At 37.7% G+C, this 18665-nt stretch overlaps 2 protein-coding genes across 3 annotated transcripts; both read left to right on the top strand.

The window, feature by feature from the left end:
• The first annotated feature begins 788 nt into the window (after positions 1–788).
• On the top strand, positions 789–14081 carry LOC132259075 (uncharacterized). Its single transcript, XM_059756620.1, has 3 exons — positions 789–2566; positions 4091–8376; positions 8443–14081. The coding sequence occupies exons 1-3, from the start codon at positions 789–791 to the stop codon at positions 14079–14081; spliced, it is 11703 nt and encodes a 3900-aa protein (XP_059612603.1).
• Positions 14082–14474: 393 nt separating this feature from the next.
• Positions 14475–18459, top strand: LOC132260157 (uncharacterized). Of its 2 annotated transcripts, none has more exons than XM_059758110.1 (3): positions 14475–17873; positions 18043–18234; positions 18298–18459. In XM_059758110.1, exon 1 carries the CDS (start codon positions 15218–15220, stop codon positions 17243–17245), a length of 2028 nt encoding a protein of 675 aa, XP_059614093.1. In that variant the 5' UTR covers positions 14475–15217; the 3' UTR covers positions 17246–17873; positions 18043–18234; positions 18298–18459. The 2 variants fall into 2 exon arrangements, with proteins under 2 accessions (XP_059614093.1, XP_059614094.1); XM_059758111.1 differs by having other exon boundaries at positions 18295–18459.
• Positions 18460–18665: the final 206 nt, after the last annotated feature.

The raw sequence follows: 18665 nt of genomic DNA, 5'->3' as shown, positions 1-18665 counted from the left end.
TCGCACGCTGTAGAAGAATGATCAGAGGATTGGAACAAAGAAAACGTGCCTCTTTAAAAATAACTACTTGCAGTGCGAATCCTCAGTTGCTCTCGAGCACTCACCAGTGAGTAAATGTCTTAAGAAGAGAAAGCAGTAAAAAGTGTTTAGAAAAAAACTCTGAAAGACCAAAAAGTCTTTAAATTGAAGAGAAACACCGGCAAATTGTGAAAAGTGAAGTGAGGGAAGTAAATTGTGATACGCAACATTACATCTTAAAGTCCACCATATGGCCAAATTCCACCCGAAAGACTACAGCGACACACTGATCCTCTTCTAAAGTGACTTCTTAAGCTCACATTTTCCGCAAATAACAAATCAGAGAAATCATGACACAGTTTTCTTTGTCAACTCAAACTATAAGTGGTTTTGATGGAGAAAAGATAGGCGACATTTCTCCAATCCGACTTAATAGTGGTGAAGTAATCTTATGTGTTCGTCAAGGTCGTCAGTTGCTTGGCTACAAATATGTGCCATCAACCGCAACATGGCGTCGCGAGTGGAGTGAGTTAGTTTTTGACCAACCGGGAAACTATCCATTGGATCGCTACCCATGGCTAGTAACCGACAAAATATTCCCTGATAAACACATTATATTACTGCGTCATCCGAATGGCATACAGTTTTACCAATTAGATCCAGCTAAACCAGGATTGAAGCTGTTGAAGGAAGATATAAAATTCAATGAGTTTTTCAGTGGGGACCTTTTATGGGGTCATTTTTATCCTGATACAAAGTATGTCGGAGTAATGACTCGCGATGTCAATAGAAGAATCAAGTTTTATGCATCAACACTTCAACCTAATAAACCTCCTTTGTCACCCTTAAAAGTTAACGTCCCTTTTCAGACATGGAGTTCTCCCGAAAATAAGTTCTTCGCAACCAGATTACGACACAATGATTCAGAAGTGATTGGACTGCGAACTGGCCAGGGATTAGAATTTTATCAATTTAACTCTGACTATTTGCTGGAACAAGTGACTAATACTTCTATTATAGCAAGGGTTCAAGACCAACTATTTTTTGCTGACTTGACACATCAAATATACCAAGATATTCTTCACTTAAATGACAGTGGTTTGTTTGTCTATCAATATAATGATAATCAGAGGGATTACAGATTCTTACATCGCCACAATGAATTCACTCAACCATATGGTTGGTCACCACATTATGCGAACTCTATACAACTAACAGACCTAAACAGTGATGGCCGTGATGATTTACTTTTTACTGGACCACGGGGAATAACAGCATTAAGCTTTGATGTCACCAATAATAGCTGGAAAACTTTGTTAGGCCCTGAACAATTAATTGGAGCACAGCGGTATGCAAATGTGGTTTGTGCTTTACCATCAATGACACCTGCAATAGTCTACTCTTCTGTACTTACGCAAGATGCAGAAGGCAAGGTCCAATGGGGGTTGGTAAAACCAACTCCAGTTATTCCCTTTTCCACCACTACTGTACCATCAACCAGTACTACACTTACTACATCAGTAAACACAGCTCACAGTCCCTCTATCCGTGGGAATGACTTATTCCCTGAACAAATTCCTCGTCAAGTACTTCCTGAAAAGCCTGCCTTACGCTGGGCTGAGCAATGGAATGACGGATTCCTTAAGGAAACGGTGGATCCAGCTAGTGGTCACGCACATTTAAACATACCTCTAGTCGATATCTTTGCTACTACAGGATGGAAATTGCAATTGTCCCTTTCCTATAATAGTCGAGTTACAACTTCTGATGTGTCCGGAATAGGATGGTCATTGCCAATGGCACAGGACTATATCTTTGTTGACCATCAAGGCAGTATTTTCCCTGAGGACGCACACTACTACTTAATGACTGGAAGTCGCCCACAGCGTCTAAGATTTTTGTCAGATGAAAAAGGAATACGACATTTTCAATTGCAGCAAGAAGCTGAAGGAACGCAAATAACTATTTCCTATCACCAATCAGAACAACGTTGGATAATTGAAAGTGAAACAGAGCAAACTATTTATGGCAAAGCTAAACATAGTGTGGTGCAAGATGCGCTACAATGGAGTTTGGGTTGGCCTAATTGGCGTAGCATCGGTCGTGATAAAGCGCATCAGCAGCCATTATTAATTGCATGGTATTTAAACATGCGTCTCGATAAGGATAGCAAAAGGATGCTGTATTACCACTATGAGAAAGATAAAGCTACGATAGCTGGTGGTAAAACATATGACTCTGCACTGCGACTGAAAGGCATCAGCGATGATCAATATTTGAGGCTTAATTTAGATTATGCACTTAGAGAGAAGAGTGAATATACCTCACATAATCCTGTAGATGATGAAGGAAACATTATTTTTCCAGTATCACTTGTGCAGTCTCATTATTTACAAGGATATAGCCTTACTACCTCTTCCTATAGCCAAACACTGAGCTTCGTTTATCAAATCAAGGACGGGAAACGATTGTTAACTGATATAAAACAGCGTTTATTATCGCATACTGAACCGGTACTGCACTTTACCTATCAAACTATATTAGACAAGCAAGTTCTGCAAAGCTGTGCATTAGTATCAAAAGGGTCAACAGTTCATTTCAATTATCAGTCTCTTGCCCCACCTTCACTCACCTCCGTACGTAGTTATCCGACTCGAGAAAAAGCTAGGATAACTTATGGATCAGACTATGCTCTTATGACTTACCGAGATCTTGACCCAAGAGCTGGCAAAGTTCTCTTGCGTATTATGAATCGCGCAATGACTCAAATTATTGTAGACTGCGCAATTAGCACAAAATTGTCGTGCCCAGTGTCTGAATCAGAAATTAAGGATTATGCTGTAAAAGTCTATCAAAATTCATTCATTATATTTATCGAAAGTAACCAAAAACAATCGCTATATATTTATAATCGCCATGAACAAACTTGGTCCACAAATCCTACAAAGTTTGAGTTCAGCAAAGAAGCTTTAGTACAATATAGCGAATCAATTATTGCTGTTGCAGACTCCACTAAAAATAATATTATGTTATTCAAACGCGCAGAAAATCACTTAGATTGGAGTGAGCATTCAATCACTGTCTCTCGGGATATTACAGTACTCGCGCTACACAAGAAGTTAATAGTTGGCTATGATGATCATCAATTATGGCTATTTTACTTTGATTCTCAGACTGGATGGAAGAAGAAACTTCTAGAGAATCTGCCTTATAGTGCACGTCAGATTTTGGATTTATTTGAATTAGACAGTGACATTAGGCAACAAATTGTAACAGTAATAACTCAGAGGAGTCTGCAAATACATAACAATTTTATTCTATTCAATACCTTTCAAGAAAATCATGGCCGACTTTCGTCTCACACACACTTATTTCTACTAGACTCACAATATGATATTATCAAGAAACAAACATATAAAATAGAGCGGGACAACGTTAATGAACTAAGTGATAAACTTGAATTCGATGGCAGTGGTTACGAGATTGTTTATGTCAAGGAGCAAGGACGTTTTAAAGCTCAAATTAAAAGTATTTCTGGAAAGATTATTGAAAATATAATTACTAATAATAAAGTCCGAAATAAAAATATTATAGAGAACATTAGAAATGGAGATGACTCAAGGGTAAAAGAAACCATCAAACATCTTAATCAGAACTGGAAAGAAAATCTAAACAAGAGATTTTTCATTAATTTGAGTTTATACATCGCTCAGATTAGTAATCAAGGTGTCTATATTGGCAATGACACATTATTACGCATTACCGGAACTGGATGGGAGAAAGAGTCAACACCTACTCAACTGACTGGAATTCTAGGGAAACACTTTGTTTTAGAGTCAGATAATGATGATAAATCTTTATTTAAACTATATAGGCAAGGCAGCGATCAAAAGAAACAAGGCCAGCCGCTAGAGACACTGCAATTATATGCACCAGATCAGATCATTAATCAATATCCTGACTATATAGCCTACCATCCAGAGCCGAACTTGGTTAAAGTTCTAACATTCAAAGACGAGCAAACATTAGGTCGGTTTTATATATTTGACAATGAACAATTATTATCTGGAAGTGATTACCAGAACTTATTAACTGTAGCCAATTCAACTACATCGACACACGCTGAACCCCAAGAATGTCGAGTGCGAGCTGTTTCTGCTTTACTTCCATCTAAGATGGAATCATTTGTAAATCGAGTGACATTGAGTGCTAGTGATATAGAAAGAATAACAGCGTATGAACGTTCTTTTAATGCTGACCAGAGAGCGTTAATCTATAATGAAACAGTAGCAATAATACCAGGCAATAACAAAGTCGCATATGGTTGGCAAGAAGCAACGAGATCTTATCACAGAGGTAATGTTACCAACACTGATCGTTGTTTCAATGCTGATGGTACTGAGGTTCTTATGCCACCCGAAGAAAAATCTGTAGAGCAAGCTGCAAATGAAACTGAACCCGTTTCTAATCCAATGCTATTATTAGATCGCAGTGGAAAAAGGCTAATCAGTGATTTCTCACCATACGACTTGGCTGAGGAAATGGTTGCTTACTACGGCTTTGAACCATATGAGAATAACCAGATTGGTATTCCGGCTGCGAACTCTGCAACAAATTCATGGCGGATCAACCGGGCCCGTATTGTTAAAGGAAATTTTGCCTTCGTTGGGGAACATTATTTGGAACTAAAAAGCACTTTCAAAAATCAACCATCATTTCTGGAAGGATTGTTCCAGCCACGTGATCAGGAAACTACTTATCTAGCCGCTTGCTGGATACGCTGCAGTGCAGCATTGACGTTAGATACAACAGTGCCCTATCTTAGGGCTATTATTCGTACCATCACTGGACAAAAAATTATTGCGTTAAGTGCACAAACTAAGCGTCAAATAGGCGACTGGTTTTACCTTGAGCTACCACTGAATTTTCAGGTATTGAGACAGATTTATCGAGACTATGTTAACTATAATGCAATCACAGAAAGCAACAGTGTGCAACCATCACAAGAGGAAGCTAACTTACAGATTGTTCTACGAGTAGAGGCTCCAGATAATCAGACAATAGACCTCGATCATATTCGTTTCTCACCCATTACTCACGATTTTCAAGCAGCTGTATACAATCCGATAACTGACAAACCTACAGCAGTTATTAAGGCCAATGGTCTGGTCACTAGAACCATTTATAACCGCTTAGATCAAGAAATTGCCAGTATAGATGAAGACGGTAATTTGCAAGAATTTTCTTCATCTAGCAGAACAGGCAAATTGGTACCTTCCCCACGAGGAAACATTATTGATTCCAAACCTAATGTTATAACATTAGAACCAGAGAATGGATCGTATGAAACTTTTGATAGAAATTCTTGGCGCACTCGATGGAAATTAGATAATCCAGCCGTCTGGAATGTTGCTCCAGGTCAACTATGGCATAAACAGTCAGGAAAACACATAATTCAGGCAGCCACAAATTTATTTGATCACAAGAGTGCTGCTATTCGATGCTACTTTGCCCTTCAAGAGTCGGGATCTGCTTTATCGCTAAATTGGAAAGAAATTGGCAGGTTAAAGTTCACTCGGAAATCAAATGGTTTTACTGATTTAACTATACCAAATGCACAATCTCTTATTGCTCCATTGCCATCAGCCGGTGAATTAATTGTCATGCTTGAAGAAAATTACTTATGGATATGGTTGGATGCTGTATTAATAGTAGACCAAGCGTTGCCAATAACTTCATCAACTCCATGGTCAATGTTTGGAATAGAAGCAGATGGTAAAGTTCTAGTTGAAGACTTGTTAGTAATGAATCGCCCTCAGACAACAATCAATTATTACAATGCATTTGGTGATAAGACGCAGGAAATTCAGTTGGAAGATGCTACGACAGCTCAAGTAAGTGAGATATTGTATGATGCGTTGGGACGTAAATCTATTACTACCAAAACAACACGAGTACATCGTAATGCAGGCCAATCGCTTCTAGCTTATCGATCAGACTTTGTTAGCAATAAAAATACTTACAATCAGCAATCCGTCTGGCAAACAGGAATCCTTCAAGGCGAAGTTAATCGGTTAAATCCATCAGATCAAGGGGTAGCTTACACACGCACTGGATACGCACCTAATCCATTAGATCAAGAACAGAATTTAGGTTTGCCTGGTCCAGATTTTTCAATTACTGGTCGTTACTCTACTAAAGTAAGTCAGCATTCGGATTTAGCTTTTCTTGATAATCTGTTTCCATCGAATAATGGCTACCGTCAAAGAGTAGAACATACCTCAAATGGTAGTTTAAGAATTTTCGTTTTTGATCAAGCTAATAATCAGGTAGCTAAATATGTGCGAGTCCCAAGCTTTGACCATTTACTCAGTACTTATGAATACGATACGGAAAAGCGTTTAATAAAAATCTTACCGCCGTTATATCATGAAAAAGCAGAGACTGACATAAGATTAACAGCCTGGAAATTTGGAGAGGATCACCTTTCTCCTGCGGAGAAACAATTACAATATGCGTTAGCATCTCGCTTTGTTTATGATAAATATGGCCATTTAATACGCAAGATTACGCCTGATAGTGGCACAACTGAATATTTATACAACGCTGCAGGTCAGAAGCGTTTTATGGTTTCTCTAGGCGCCACCAATGAATCTCAAAAGATTGTTTATTTCAATTATGATAGTAACGACCAGTTGATTAGCACTGGACATATAAATCGCCCCTTATCTCTCACTGCTTTACGTCAACATTTAGAAAGCACACATTTACCTTATGCCATAGATTATCAAACATTTGATTATTCTGACGGTCATTTTGATCCACTGTTACGTGGCCGTGTTAAGGAGTTCATTACTCTTGATGAAGGCGAAGTAATTATTGAAAAATTGCATTTTGATGCACTGCAGCAAGTAATGTCTAAAAATGCAATACTAAATGAAGCCACTTCTGATTCACTTAATAACATTGAAAAGCAATATGCACAAGATAAACTACAGAAGATAATATATCCTGTAGCCTTTGACGGTAAACCGTTGCATGTAGTGCACAGTTATAATAGGCTAGGTCAGTTGACTGGGCTAGGAACTCCTAATAACCCGACTCGTTACGCTAGATTTACTTATCACGCTACTGGTCAATTGGCTAGTGAACAATACCAACAAGGCACATCACTCAGCTTTACCCGAAACTATCACTACAATTCACCTGGATTCCTTGAGAAAATATCGGATCCTTTCCTTACTGAAGATATCGCCTATGCAAATAAAGGCTATGGTCAAGCTGGCTACGGCGATGGCATGATAATGCAAGCAACTTTCAATGCCAATTGGCCAGTAAATGCTGATGGAAGATGGTTTCAAATACACGAAAATGATTTGGGAGGCAATTATTCTGCAGTATGCGTTAAAGCGTTAAAGCGAACAGGTCATCTTTCTGATAACGGCCAACCAATGAAGTTGTATATTCGCGATGCAGAAACGGCCCTACCCTTGGTTTGCGGAGGAGAAATGGGTCGTCGAATGGCTAGATTGGTGGCTGAGAAGCAAAAGCCAACATATTACGGACATCGTTATGCTTATGGCAATCACCAAGAATTAACTAAAGCTAAATATTTGATTGATGATGTAGAGAATCTGACCGATCCATTACAACCAGATTCATTTGCTAAAAAGATTCCCGGTTTGAATAAGCAACAATCACAACATATTTGGCAACTACTCACTGACGCTGATTATATAATTACTGATCAACAACGCGATGATCCAGCGACTGCAATTGGTAGACGTGGCGAATCATTCTTCCGGAACGCAGATTTAAAAGCTGATCTAAGAGCCTTGAATGATAAGTATGTGGTTTATGTTGAGCCAATTAAGCGGTTAATTATATCAGCAATTAGTCGCCAAAAGACATTATCATTGGTGGATTTTTCAGCAACCTTTTTACATTGGCAAAATCTTAATTTAGCCTCATCTAGGCTTATTTATAATTGGCAGCAAGGAATAGCAAACCAAATCGGTCAAATGCTGCTTGATAAAGGTTACTTACCAACACAAATTTCCGACTTTACACGATGCTTGAACAGCCACTTTATTACTACTTTGCACCAATATACTGTCTTTATACCGAAGATTGTGCAAACGCTATCGCACCACTTCTCGTATGAATTAGGACAAACGGCTTTTGATGTAGAATCTACAAAAATTGATGCTAATGGCAATCATCACCTATTCTATACAGGCTTTGATCGTTATGAGTTGGCTTATCGTGATGTTACGAATCAAATCGATCGCATAGAATTAGATTGGCCGATAGAATCACGAGTGAAACAGATTTTATCCATGAAACATGATGATCAAGGCAATGCGCATTGGTTGGCTGCATTCAGTCTGAAGCAGCCTTTTGCAATGGAGCATGACGAGCAAGGTAATGTGATTCAAGCATTGCATAAAAACATTCAACATATTGAGTACCATCCAGTTTCTAGCCGTACAACTCGCATCAAGCTTACAGACGGTCGTACTCTGCGTTTTTACTATGATGCGCAGGGCGAAAGAGTGGTGAAACGGGTGTTAAATGCGGAAGGTTTAATTAGTCAGGAAACTCACTATCTTCGTGATGAACAAGGTAGAGTTCTTATAGACCGACAAACTAAGTATCTAGATGGCTCAACGCAATACGTGATTACAGCTTACCTTTATGGGCCTAGAGGTCTCATAGGATTCATTCGCAATAATAATTTTTATAATGTCACTACGGATCATTCTGGATCAGTTCGACTGGTAATCAAGGACGGCCGAGTCGTAGCAGCTTATGATTATCTGCCATACGGTGGTCTTATGCGTTCTTATGGCAATGATCCACAAGCACACATTTCATACCGCTATACAGGCCAAGAATGGGATGAAGAAACTGGCCTCTATAATTATCACGCAAGACTCTATGATCCAAGTATTGGTCGTTTTTACCAGCCCGATCCAAAGGCCCAATATTTTAGCCCGTATAAATACGCTGGTAACTCACCAATCTCCGAAGTCGACCCCGATGGAGAGTTGGCTTTTCTTTTAATCAGCTTAGCGTTAGGTGTTCTTGGTGCGTATCTAGGCGGAGCAGCAGCTAACGACCGTTGGAATCCAGTGGAGTGGGATTTTACAGATCCAGGCACTTATTTAGGCATAGGAGGTGGGGCGATAGCTGGTGCCCTATTACCAGTGGGGTTTGCAGCTTCAGCTGCTGCTATTGGTGGATTAGCAGGTAGCGCTGCAATTGGGGTAACTGCTACTGTTGGACTAGGAGTTGGTGGTGCTTACTTAACAACTGCTGCGAGCACAGGAAGCTGGGATCCTTCTAAATGGAAGTGGGACCGACCGAATACTTGGAGTTCGCTGTTTCAAGGCTTTGGCGCTGGTTCTGGAATAGCTGGTGGAATAGGAATAACACATAACTTTGCGAATAGCGGTAAAGTTATCGTGTACCTTGGCAATTTGAAGGCATTGAATGCTATAGGCATTGGTCAACGTGCTGTAAAGGGCGTATTTTTAACCGTAAGTTATGCAAGTGCTGGTGGTTTAGCGTACTATCGTGCTGGCTCCGCTAACGATGGAAACTTTGCTTTTTGGGAGTGGGATTGGACTAATCCGGCGACCTGGTCAGGTTTAGTAGATGGATTTGACACCGGAATGGGATGGCCGCAGAATGTCATGGAAATGAGTCGCGGCGTCGGCAGATTAGCTAAGAACCCTAAAAAGTACTTATTTTCAGGCCAGAACCAGTTAAAGTTAAAATCTATCTTAAAGGACTCCAAGCATCCATTGTACAAAGCTACAACAGGTGTAGTAATGGCATACTTTATGGGCAGTTCAGCTAATGGAGATTTCGACATTACTAAATGGAATTTAGCTTCATTTTCGACTTACGAAGGAGTACTGAATGGAGTCTTCTTCGGTAAAGATATAACGAAGTCATTGAAGTATATACGCGATGTTAAAGTGAAGCAGCCATCCAATGCAGGGATACATAGTCTTAGAAAGAAAATAAATAATAATTGGTCACGAACGGTTAGTCGTATATTAGATTTTATCCAAATGTCACGTTTAGGACAAAAATATCAGAATTTAGCAGAAAATATATTTACTTCAAAAACACTATGGATATCTAAATTGAACGATCAGCCACTTTCAATAAAAAATCAGTTTGAGAAATTTATTCAGGGAGGTTTTCAAAAATGGAAGAGCGGAGAAAATCGTCCACCACTGGAGCTTCAAAAACTAATTCTAGGCGAGACAAAATTAACAGTTCAAGAAGGTTCAGAGTTAATTAAGTGGAAATCGGAGGGTGAAGAAACAATTAGAAAACAACAGGAAGTGTTTCCTGACGAGGAAGACGCTTTGTTTCTTAATTGCAAAGGTTCTAGACGTAGAAAACGCGGAACGGTGCCTTGCTTTATACCTATGGAGGATATGAAACAAGAGCATAATCCTGAATTAATAAGTGAATTTTTCAAAAGTTTTGACGAGGGAATAGCCAGAGGTGTAGATCTAGGGGATGAATATAAACTCATTCAACCAAACACCAGCGAAGATCCCAGATATCCCAATGGATTTGATCCAAGCAATCCTCAAGGATTTGCAGAGAATCTTACCTTACTCTTGAATAAAACCCCAAATATTCTTGCTCCTACTCATGAAGACTTTTTCACAAATCTCATTTTAGGATCCATTTTAACAATGCCTGATATGCAAAAAACTAGTGGGAAAGTTATTTATGCAAACATTGAGACTGTGAATCTTCCTGACTCTAATGGGCATCAATTATTTTCACACAAATTCCTTAAAACAGGGTTTAAAGAAGGTAATACATTAGTACTGAAAACCTTCATTGCTGAAGATCGTAACTTGACTTTTGGGCGAGAAAAAGGCGAGAAAGGAAGAATCCATGAACATGTTAAGAAATGGTTAGATGGCGTGAGTAAATATAGCGAAATAGAGCTCAATTTATTAAATCAGAAATTCGATCGTGGGAGCATCTATACTCATATACAAGAAAATGTTTATTATATACACACTGATAATTCACTGTCCATGCGAAGTTCATCAACTGGGAAAAGTGAATACTTTCAAAACTATTCAAATCAAATGAAAGTGATTTTGCAAGATTTAATTGATGTAATTGCAACACAAAAACCAATAAGAGGTGCAGATAGAAAAAATAGTTTAGTCCAATATTTAGAAAATATTGACATTTATAATACCGATAAAGTGAAAGCTCTGCAGGATAAGATTAAGAAAATAGAAAAAGTAAACGCATTAACTGATAGTGAATTACAAACTATTGCGAATGCCGCAATGAATTCTAAAGTGGAGACTATACTTGACAAAAACATTATAAAACTAGCAGAAATTGCACTACAAGACACGAGTCCGAGGGGAAGTCCAAGTGTAAAGAAACCCAAAGTGGAGATTACAACTGATGATGATGTTATAAGTGTGGCAGATACGATAACTCACGAAACGACCTTAAGTGAAATTTCTAGTCTTGACATAAATAAAGTAGAACAAGGAATTGTAGAATTTTCTACAGATGTGTTGAAATTATACTACGATCATAAGTCAACTTTTGGCTTTGACTTGAACTCAGAATCCGGATTTCATGGTTTTTTCTATGGAGCCTTGGCCCTAAACTTTAAAAACCGCTACAACTTAGATGTCTACGTAGAACGTATTTCTGGGAGAGGTTATGCTGATATGCTGCTTCTCTCTCGCAATGGACCGGATGGCAATAAAAACTGGCACGCTATTCCGATAATCTTTGAATTTAAAGCAGATAGCACTTCCGCTGGTAAGGCGACGGATCAGGTAACCGGTACCGGTTATCTCTATAATCTCAGTATGAGGACGGTTGCTGAGAAAGCCATAGTTATTGGAATCAATTCTAAACTCGACTCTGAAATAGATATTTATAGCGCCATTACGACAAGAAAAGAAGATATACCACGAATAGAAGGATTTATGCAGGAATTGAAGAAGATCACAAAAGGAGTTGGCAGCGCTAATAACTTCGAGACAGAGTTGAAGCATTTGTACTATTCTACATCGCCCTTAGCAATTAAAGGCGATGACCATTACATGAGCAACTTAATTTTAGGTGAGATTTTGTCAGAGAAGGATCGAAAAATTCTTGTTCAAAATAATGGGGATTTCAGGACATTTGTTTTTCAGGAAGGAGACAAATGGGTAATGTTAAATGTTATTGAAAGCAGCGAAAAGCGCAAAGATAAGTTCAAATTTAAAGACATAAAGATTGAAGATAAAATTAAACTTCCCAGTGAGATAAGTGACACTTCTAACATTATTAGATTTGATATAAGCGTAAATCCCAAGTCTAAGGATGGTTGGTCCTCTCTTGAGCCGAAAAGAAGTGTCGGCAAAATAACCAATGCAAGTGATTATTACTTTCAAGGTATAAAACAAAAAGATGTTAATTCTAATCTGGGAAAAGCTGAATATCAAAAGATAAATTCTGTAGATATGACAAACTTTATTGGTGCTCCTGACGATATACTGAAAAGCTTATCAAAATCTCTAGGATCTATAAAAGACATCATTAACAGTGAGAGTGATTTTCAAGCTGTATTGCAAGGATTATTTATGGGTCACGCCGTAAACACAGCGGATCAGGGAATTATTATGAAAGTATTTCCAGAAGCCAATCTTTCCAAAGAGGGCAGAAGTGATCTTATAATATCTGTACTGAAAAAGGAGCCCAATGGTCAGATACACGAAGAAGGCATCTTTGTAATGGAGCTGAAATACGCTAAAGGAGATGATGATGATGCGAAACTTGGAGAAGGAAACCGACAAGTGAAGAAGTATGGATCTAATTTAGCATCCGTCACTGATCTTGGCGTTTACACACCTATTGTGGCTGTGTGTTGTCAACCAGGGATCAAATTTAAGGTGCATGATGTTGAAACCATTCATCATCCTTCTCCAAGATCCCAGCCAGTTAGTATAGACGATATACTAAATTTTCCGCCTCCTCCTGCTGTCGGTGGAGCATCCAGCTCATTCTTAGGTGACACTCGCAAAAGGCCCAAGCCAAGTGACCGACGCAAGAGATCATTAGGTTATGTAAGAAATGCTAAGGTTTCTGCTGCATCTTCGGGAAGCAGTAAACTACAATTCCGACCCTTCAATATGATTATAAACGTACTGACAACGGTCTTGTCTTTCTTATCGATTAATTGGTTATCAAGCTCAAAAGAGAACGAAGATCAACATCTTCCTCCAAGTGATTTCCTCCCCAGATCACAGTCATCCATTGATCAACGATCACTTGGTAAAACCTTGCTAGAATCGCATTCGGAACAACAAAGTCCTTCCAACAATTTCCCAACCGGCCCAACGTTACTAGAAATGGGGGATCAATGGATTAATAGAACTGACGTGAATGGTTTGCTTACCTGGGGCACATTATTGGCAAGGAAATGGACAGGATACCGTCCAAAAGCGGTTACAGCTTCGAGCTATGATCCTTCAATAGCAATCAAACTGAATATACAAGCTCATGAATTAGTAGATGCATTTATAGGTGACTTGGCAATCCATGCTCAAACTTGTGGGGTTGGAAAAGCTGTTTCTGATTTATTGGAAAATACTGACTTATACACAAATATCCTGGAAACAACGCGCAGGAAGTTGGCTAAAGGACAGCTAGACGGTGTTTCAGACTTCTTATTTCAACATGTAGTTCAACAAAATATCAGAAAACTAGCAACAATGTCTACTCAAGTTCAGGCTAATGAATTACTGATGAAGGTAAAGAAAGCGTTACCTGATCTTCAACAACAGTTTATTCAGCAAAACTCAGAACTACAAAACCATTGCGAAGAAGGGCAATTACCTTATGCCACACCGAAAGATAATACTAACTTTGTGAGACAAGAAACAAGCAGTATGGAATCAGTAAATCAGTTCTCTCATCCTGATTCACTGGTCAAAGAAACCCAGAGTAGAACTTGTAATATTGTGCCCAATTATACAGATCATTTCAAGCAACTTTGTTGAACATACTTCGTTGCGCGGTAGATGAGATTATGTTCTCTATCTGATAAGACACTGTTAGGACTGATCAAGTTCCTTGGTATACTGAAAGTCACATTTTCTCAGTCACCGTGGAAAAACCTCGGAAAATCCTAATGTTTCAAGATAAGATGCAAATCAGTGCACAAAAGTATTTTGTACAGGAAAAACCCGTTGGTGTAAACATGTCATATGTGAAATGCAGTCGAATGTGCTTTGCATAACACTTCGATGCTTTTATTAATTAATTAAAAATGCCTCTCAACATTGGGTTTTCCGCTCAAAGTGAGAAATGCTCATCTTCGTTGTTTGTATTAGATAAGAATTTCCAGGAATTGTAATTTATCAATATTTTTAATGCTTTCTATGCTCCAACATGACCTCAAATGCGATTATCAGAAGTATAAATTGCGCTACAATTGCAAATAAGTAGAAGCTTTAGTCTGATTTAAACCGCTGTAGAGTCCACACTTTATAAATGTATTAAATACCCTGTATTTAATGGATTTATGGAAATAACTGTGGTCGAAGAAAAAAAATGTAATGGAATCTCCAGATTAGATGTTGTGCAATTGAAGGGGATAAAGAGAGGAAAGAAGATCGCCTTTATAAGTGAGGAAATCAATCTCAAATCTCCAGTTGTAACTGCGGAGCTCTCGTGTGAATATAGATTATCCCCAAGCCAAAGTCAATTGCAATTGAATGTGAAATAAATGCAATATTTTGTGCGAATCCGGATCCATTTAAATCTTAGTGCAAATATGCTTGTTTATGGATATCAGTGAGCTTAAAAGAGAGTGTTTCTTTCTGTGTGAGCACAATACAAGACGTAATTTTGTATAAGGAAGACTTCCAAAAGAATTATATGCACTTTGTGTTTATGTCGATATGCAAAGAGAGTTGAACTCATAATAATAGGTCAATTAATCTTTGCATAACGATTAAATTAAAAATGTTGAGGCGTCTCAATGTCTGACGAAGTCTATGATTTCGACATTAAATAGCCTTGCTTTGCAATAATTTGCCTGTATTTTATAAAACTATCTTAGGAAAAGACATTTTCGAAGCAGAATTTCAACTTTTACATAAACTTTCAATCCGTCTTAATTTAACATTTCACAATGGATTTTGCTTATCATAGTCAGAAGAGAGTTTTTCCTTTATCGTCGCCTTCTTTTTTTACTAGCTTTTCGGCCTTATTGTGGACGATGAAACTAATCACATTGTTATTAGTTGCTCAAGCGGCGGCTGTTGATGCATCAGAAGTTAGTAGCACTGGAAAAGACTTAAAACCAGAAGGAAATTCGACGGAAAGAATCAATCATAATCCAACAATTACTGATATTTCTGAAGCTAATCAGCGTGTGAGAATTAGTGAAGAAGATCGTCAAGAAATACTTAGCAAATTCGATAAAATTAGCTCTGATCTTGAAGATCTTTCAACAAAATTTAGCTCAAATATTGATGGGCATTCAGACGGAAAATCTAATCGCGCAATTCGATCTCTTCCTTTGGATGAATCTTCTATTTGTGAAGTGGAACAAACTACGCTGATTAACTTCAGAAATGAACTGCAAGTCACATTAAATCGTGTTGATCACACAGTTAATGATGATATTAATTGTCCTCTAAATTTTGACTCAGACAATTGTGAAGAGTTAATAAAATTAGTGCTTTGCGCTCACAATCATTTGAAGAATGGTTTCATAAAAGCTACTGCAAATAACGCTATGATCGGTGATATGACTATTTTGATTAATGCGTTGTCAGAACTTGAGGAAATATCGACGAAAAAATTTGATAACCTCAAAAGATCTCTTTCTCAAAAATATGAGTACCAATTAGGCAATCTTAAAACGGACATGCAAAACATGCAAAAAGCGTTGAACAAAGTAGTTGATGGCCTTAAAGAAAAAACAATAAAGTCTTGTATTTCTGAAATAACTAGTGGTAGAATTGAGAGTGCTTTAAAAGATTTTCGAGATTTACTTGCCTTAGAGAATAATAATGAATGTTTAGCGAGAATCATAAAAGAAGCTTACAAATATAAGAATCCAGGTTATGTTGACAATGTTGTGAAGTTTGTGTACGATCTTCCTTACATTTCAAAGGAAATGCTAGGCTATAAAATAATATACGAATTAATGAGAGACGATGAAGAGTTGTATAATCGCGATGTAACAATACTGGATTATTATATTAAAGATGCCATGGAAAAATATGCAGATCGTCCTGAACATACTGCAACACTTCAGGATTTAAAAAACAATCTAGCAAAACCTGTTGAACAAATCATTGAAGGATGGGCAGAAACGGCGCGTAATGGCAATGATTACGAACAGATAAAAGATTTTGCAAATCAATATCCTGCAACCTTCAGAAGCATCTTGCCTCAAATCATAGAGAAATCTTATGCAAATTCTTTAAGCAATACAGAAAGAATACTATCATTTATTCGCCATCTACCTAATATAGAAGATGACAGTGTGGCTTTTCCCTCTCTGTTTGAGCAGATGAAGAGAAATAATCACCTAGACAGCTATCAGCTGCTGATGCTGGCTTACAGAGTCAAGGAATCCATGGAGATGCCTAATTATAATAATATTGATGAAAAATATACAGATATATTCAGGAATCTAAAATATAGTTTTCCAAGTGCCGTGAGAAATCTAATTTGGGATGGACATAGATGCGAGATAAAGAATTATAGCTGGAATCAGTATCTTTACGCCGCAAGTGAATACTTTGCGTTCAACTCGGACAGGCGCAGGATATTCACTTGGAGACCTGGAACTGCAGTCATTCAAGGGGACTGGAATTTTGAGCCTCACGATAATGCCAGATTGTTCAAGATAAAAAATGATCACTACGATGAGTATTTGTATGTCGCGAATGCAGATCACGATTACGACCATCTGTGCAGAAGAGTGTTCACGTGGAGGCCAAAGAATATAGTAAACACTGGATATTGGAGGCTCGAGCCAACAGACAATGGCCAATATTTTAGGCTAGTAAACGATCACTATGACGATCCTTTGTATGTTCCTGGAAACGCCTATGACTCAGAGAGGTTCAAAGTGTTTGCCTGGAAAGTTGATGTACTTTGGGAGACAGTAGTGCATCAAAGTAAATGGTCTATAATTTGTTAACTCATTTTATTTCTTCACAAATTTGAATTGTAAAACTTTCTAAATTAGGAATTTTTCAATTGTACGAAATGACAAAGAATGAGAATAGATAAATAGATGTATTTTTTCCCCATGTATATACATATGTATGTTTACGATCTTAGAAATTGTAAAAAAAATGCCGATAAATATTGGGAGACAGAAATTTCGGAGGCAATGATTATATCTTGTTAAGTGTTAAGAAAAACAAAATTTTATAAAAATGAACTAGAGAAAGTAATAAGAAGAATAACAAGAGAATTATGTGCAGGAGAAAATCTATTAGAATTAAATAAGATTGAAGTTCGAACGATCATCAAAAGAAACTGAGAAGACACATTTTCGCGCCAACAGATGAAAAACATGAAAAATATCCAAAGCATCGCTTGAGAAGGAAAATCTGCTGATTTCTTCTCACTGGGAAATCAACCTTTCCATCACTGATTACATCAGTTGAGAATCGATAGAACGCCGATGAGTTCAACTTTGTGCGAGCTTTCGAAAGCTCCCAGCACAAGAATCTCACTTGAGCAGAATCTGTATGATTTTCTAAAGAAGAACAAACTCTCGCCACCGTTGCTGAAATGCTTTAAGACCGATTCTGCAGCAGGTAAAGTGAAAGTATTGTTTGTTGTTGAATTTCATGGCCTAAAGCCAAAAATATTTGATGCTATTTTGAACTTGATGTTTGAGGAAATCTATGTTTTAATAGACTGATTTATATTTAACTGTGTACTAAATTTAGACTGTTTTTATTTTTTCTTCTCTTTCTTGCTCAGGTTTTAACTTATTTTGTCTTTGGGAAAGTCAGACGCACAGGGCTGCTCAGATAAAGTGCATTTATTGCCCATCATGATTCACTCTTTGGCTGTTGACATCCTTGATTCTCAGCCTGGAATGCTGATATTCCCAACACAGATTGCGGACTTGCGATCGCTTCTTCACAGTTGCTGAAAACTTCTCCAGTTGATGTAAGATCACAGGGTTTCTATTGACTTATGTCTTTTGTATAATTGCGTCTCCTTCATAAGCAGATCCCTGAGATTGCCGTAAAGCTGTCCAACTTCCAGCCGATGTCATCTGTTGCCTGCGACTGTTTCTCTTCTCCCGAACGCTCAACTCCGAATTTCGATAATGTTGATAACTAATTCTCAGCTTGCTTGCATTTGAAAATACATATATGTTTCTGAAAATTAGTCTTTGCCTATTCGTCTTTTGCTTCTTTAATTAGAGAAATAAATCTAAACTATTCTAGCTCACGAATAGTTAAATCCAAATCAGTTAAATCCATAATACTAATCATACTTTTGCTGAAAAAAATGAGTGAAAAATTATTAAAAACTGACAATTAAAAGATAATTTCTATATATATATATATATATATATATATATATATTACTTT

This window comes from Phlebotomus argentipes, unplaced genomic scaffold, assembly GCF_947086385.1.
Source record: "Phlebotomus argentipes unplaced genomic scaffold, Phlebotomus argentipes genome assembly scaffold_18, whole genome shotgun sequence".
Taxonomy (NCBI): Eukaryota; Metazoa; Arthropoda; class Insecta; order Diptera; family Psychodidae; genus Phlebotomus; species Phlebotomus argentipes.
This window is presented reverse-complemented; position numbering and strand designations above follow the sequence as displayed.

Coding starts and splice junctions, on each gene's coding strand:
- LOC132259075 (XM_059756620.1), top strand. CDS start 789: ATGACTCGCGATGTCAATAGAAGAATCAAGTTTTATGCATCAACACTT. Junction 2,567..4,090: donor TATCAAACTATATTAGACAA/GCAAGTTCTGCA, acceptor ATTATCTGGAAG/TGATTACCAGAACTTATTAA. Junction 8,377..8,442: donor CATGAAACATGATGATCAAG/GCAATGCGCATT, acceptor ATGACGAGCAAG/GTAATGTGATTCAAGCATTG.
- LOC132260157 (XM_059758110.1), top strand. CDS start 15,218: ATGGATTTTGCTTATCATAGTCAGAAGAGAGTTTTTCCTTTATCGTCG.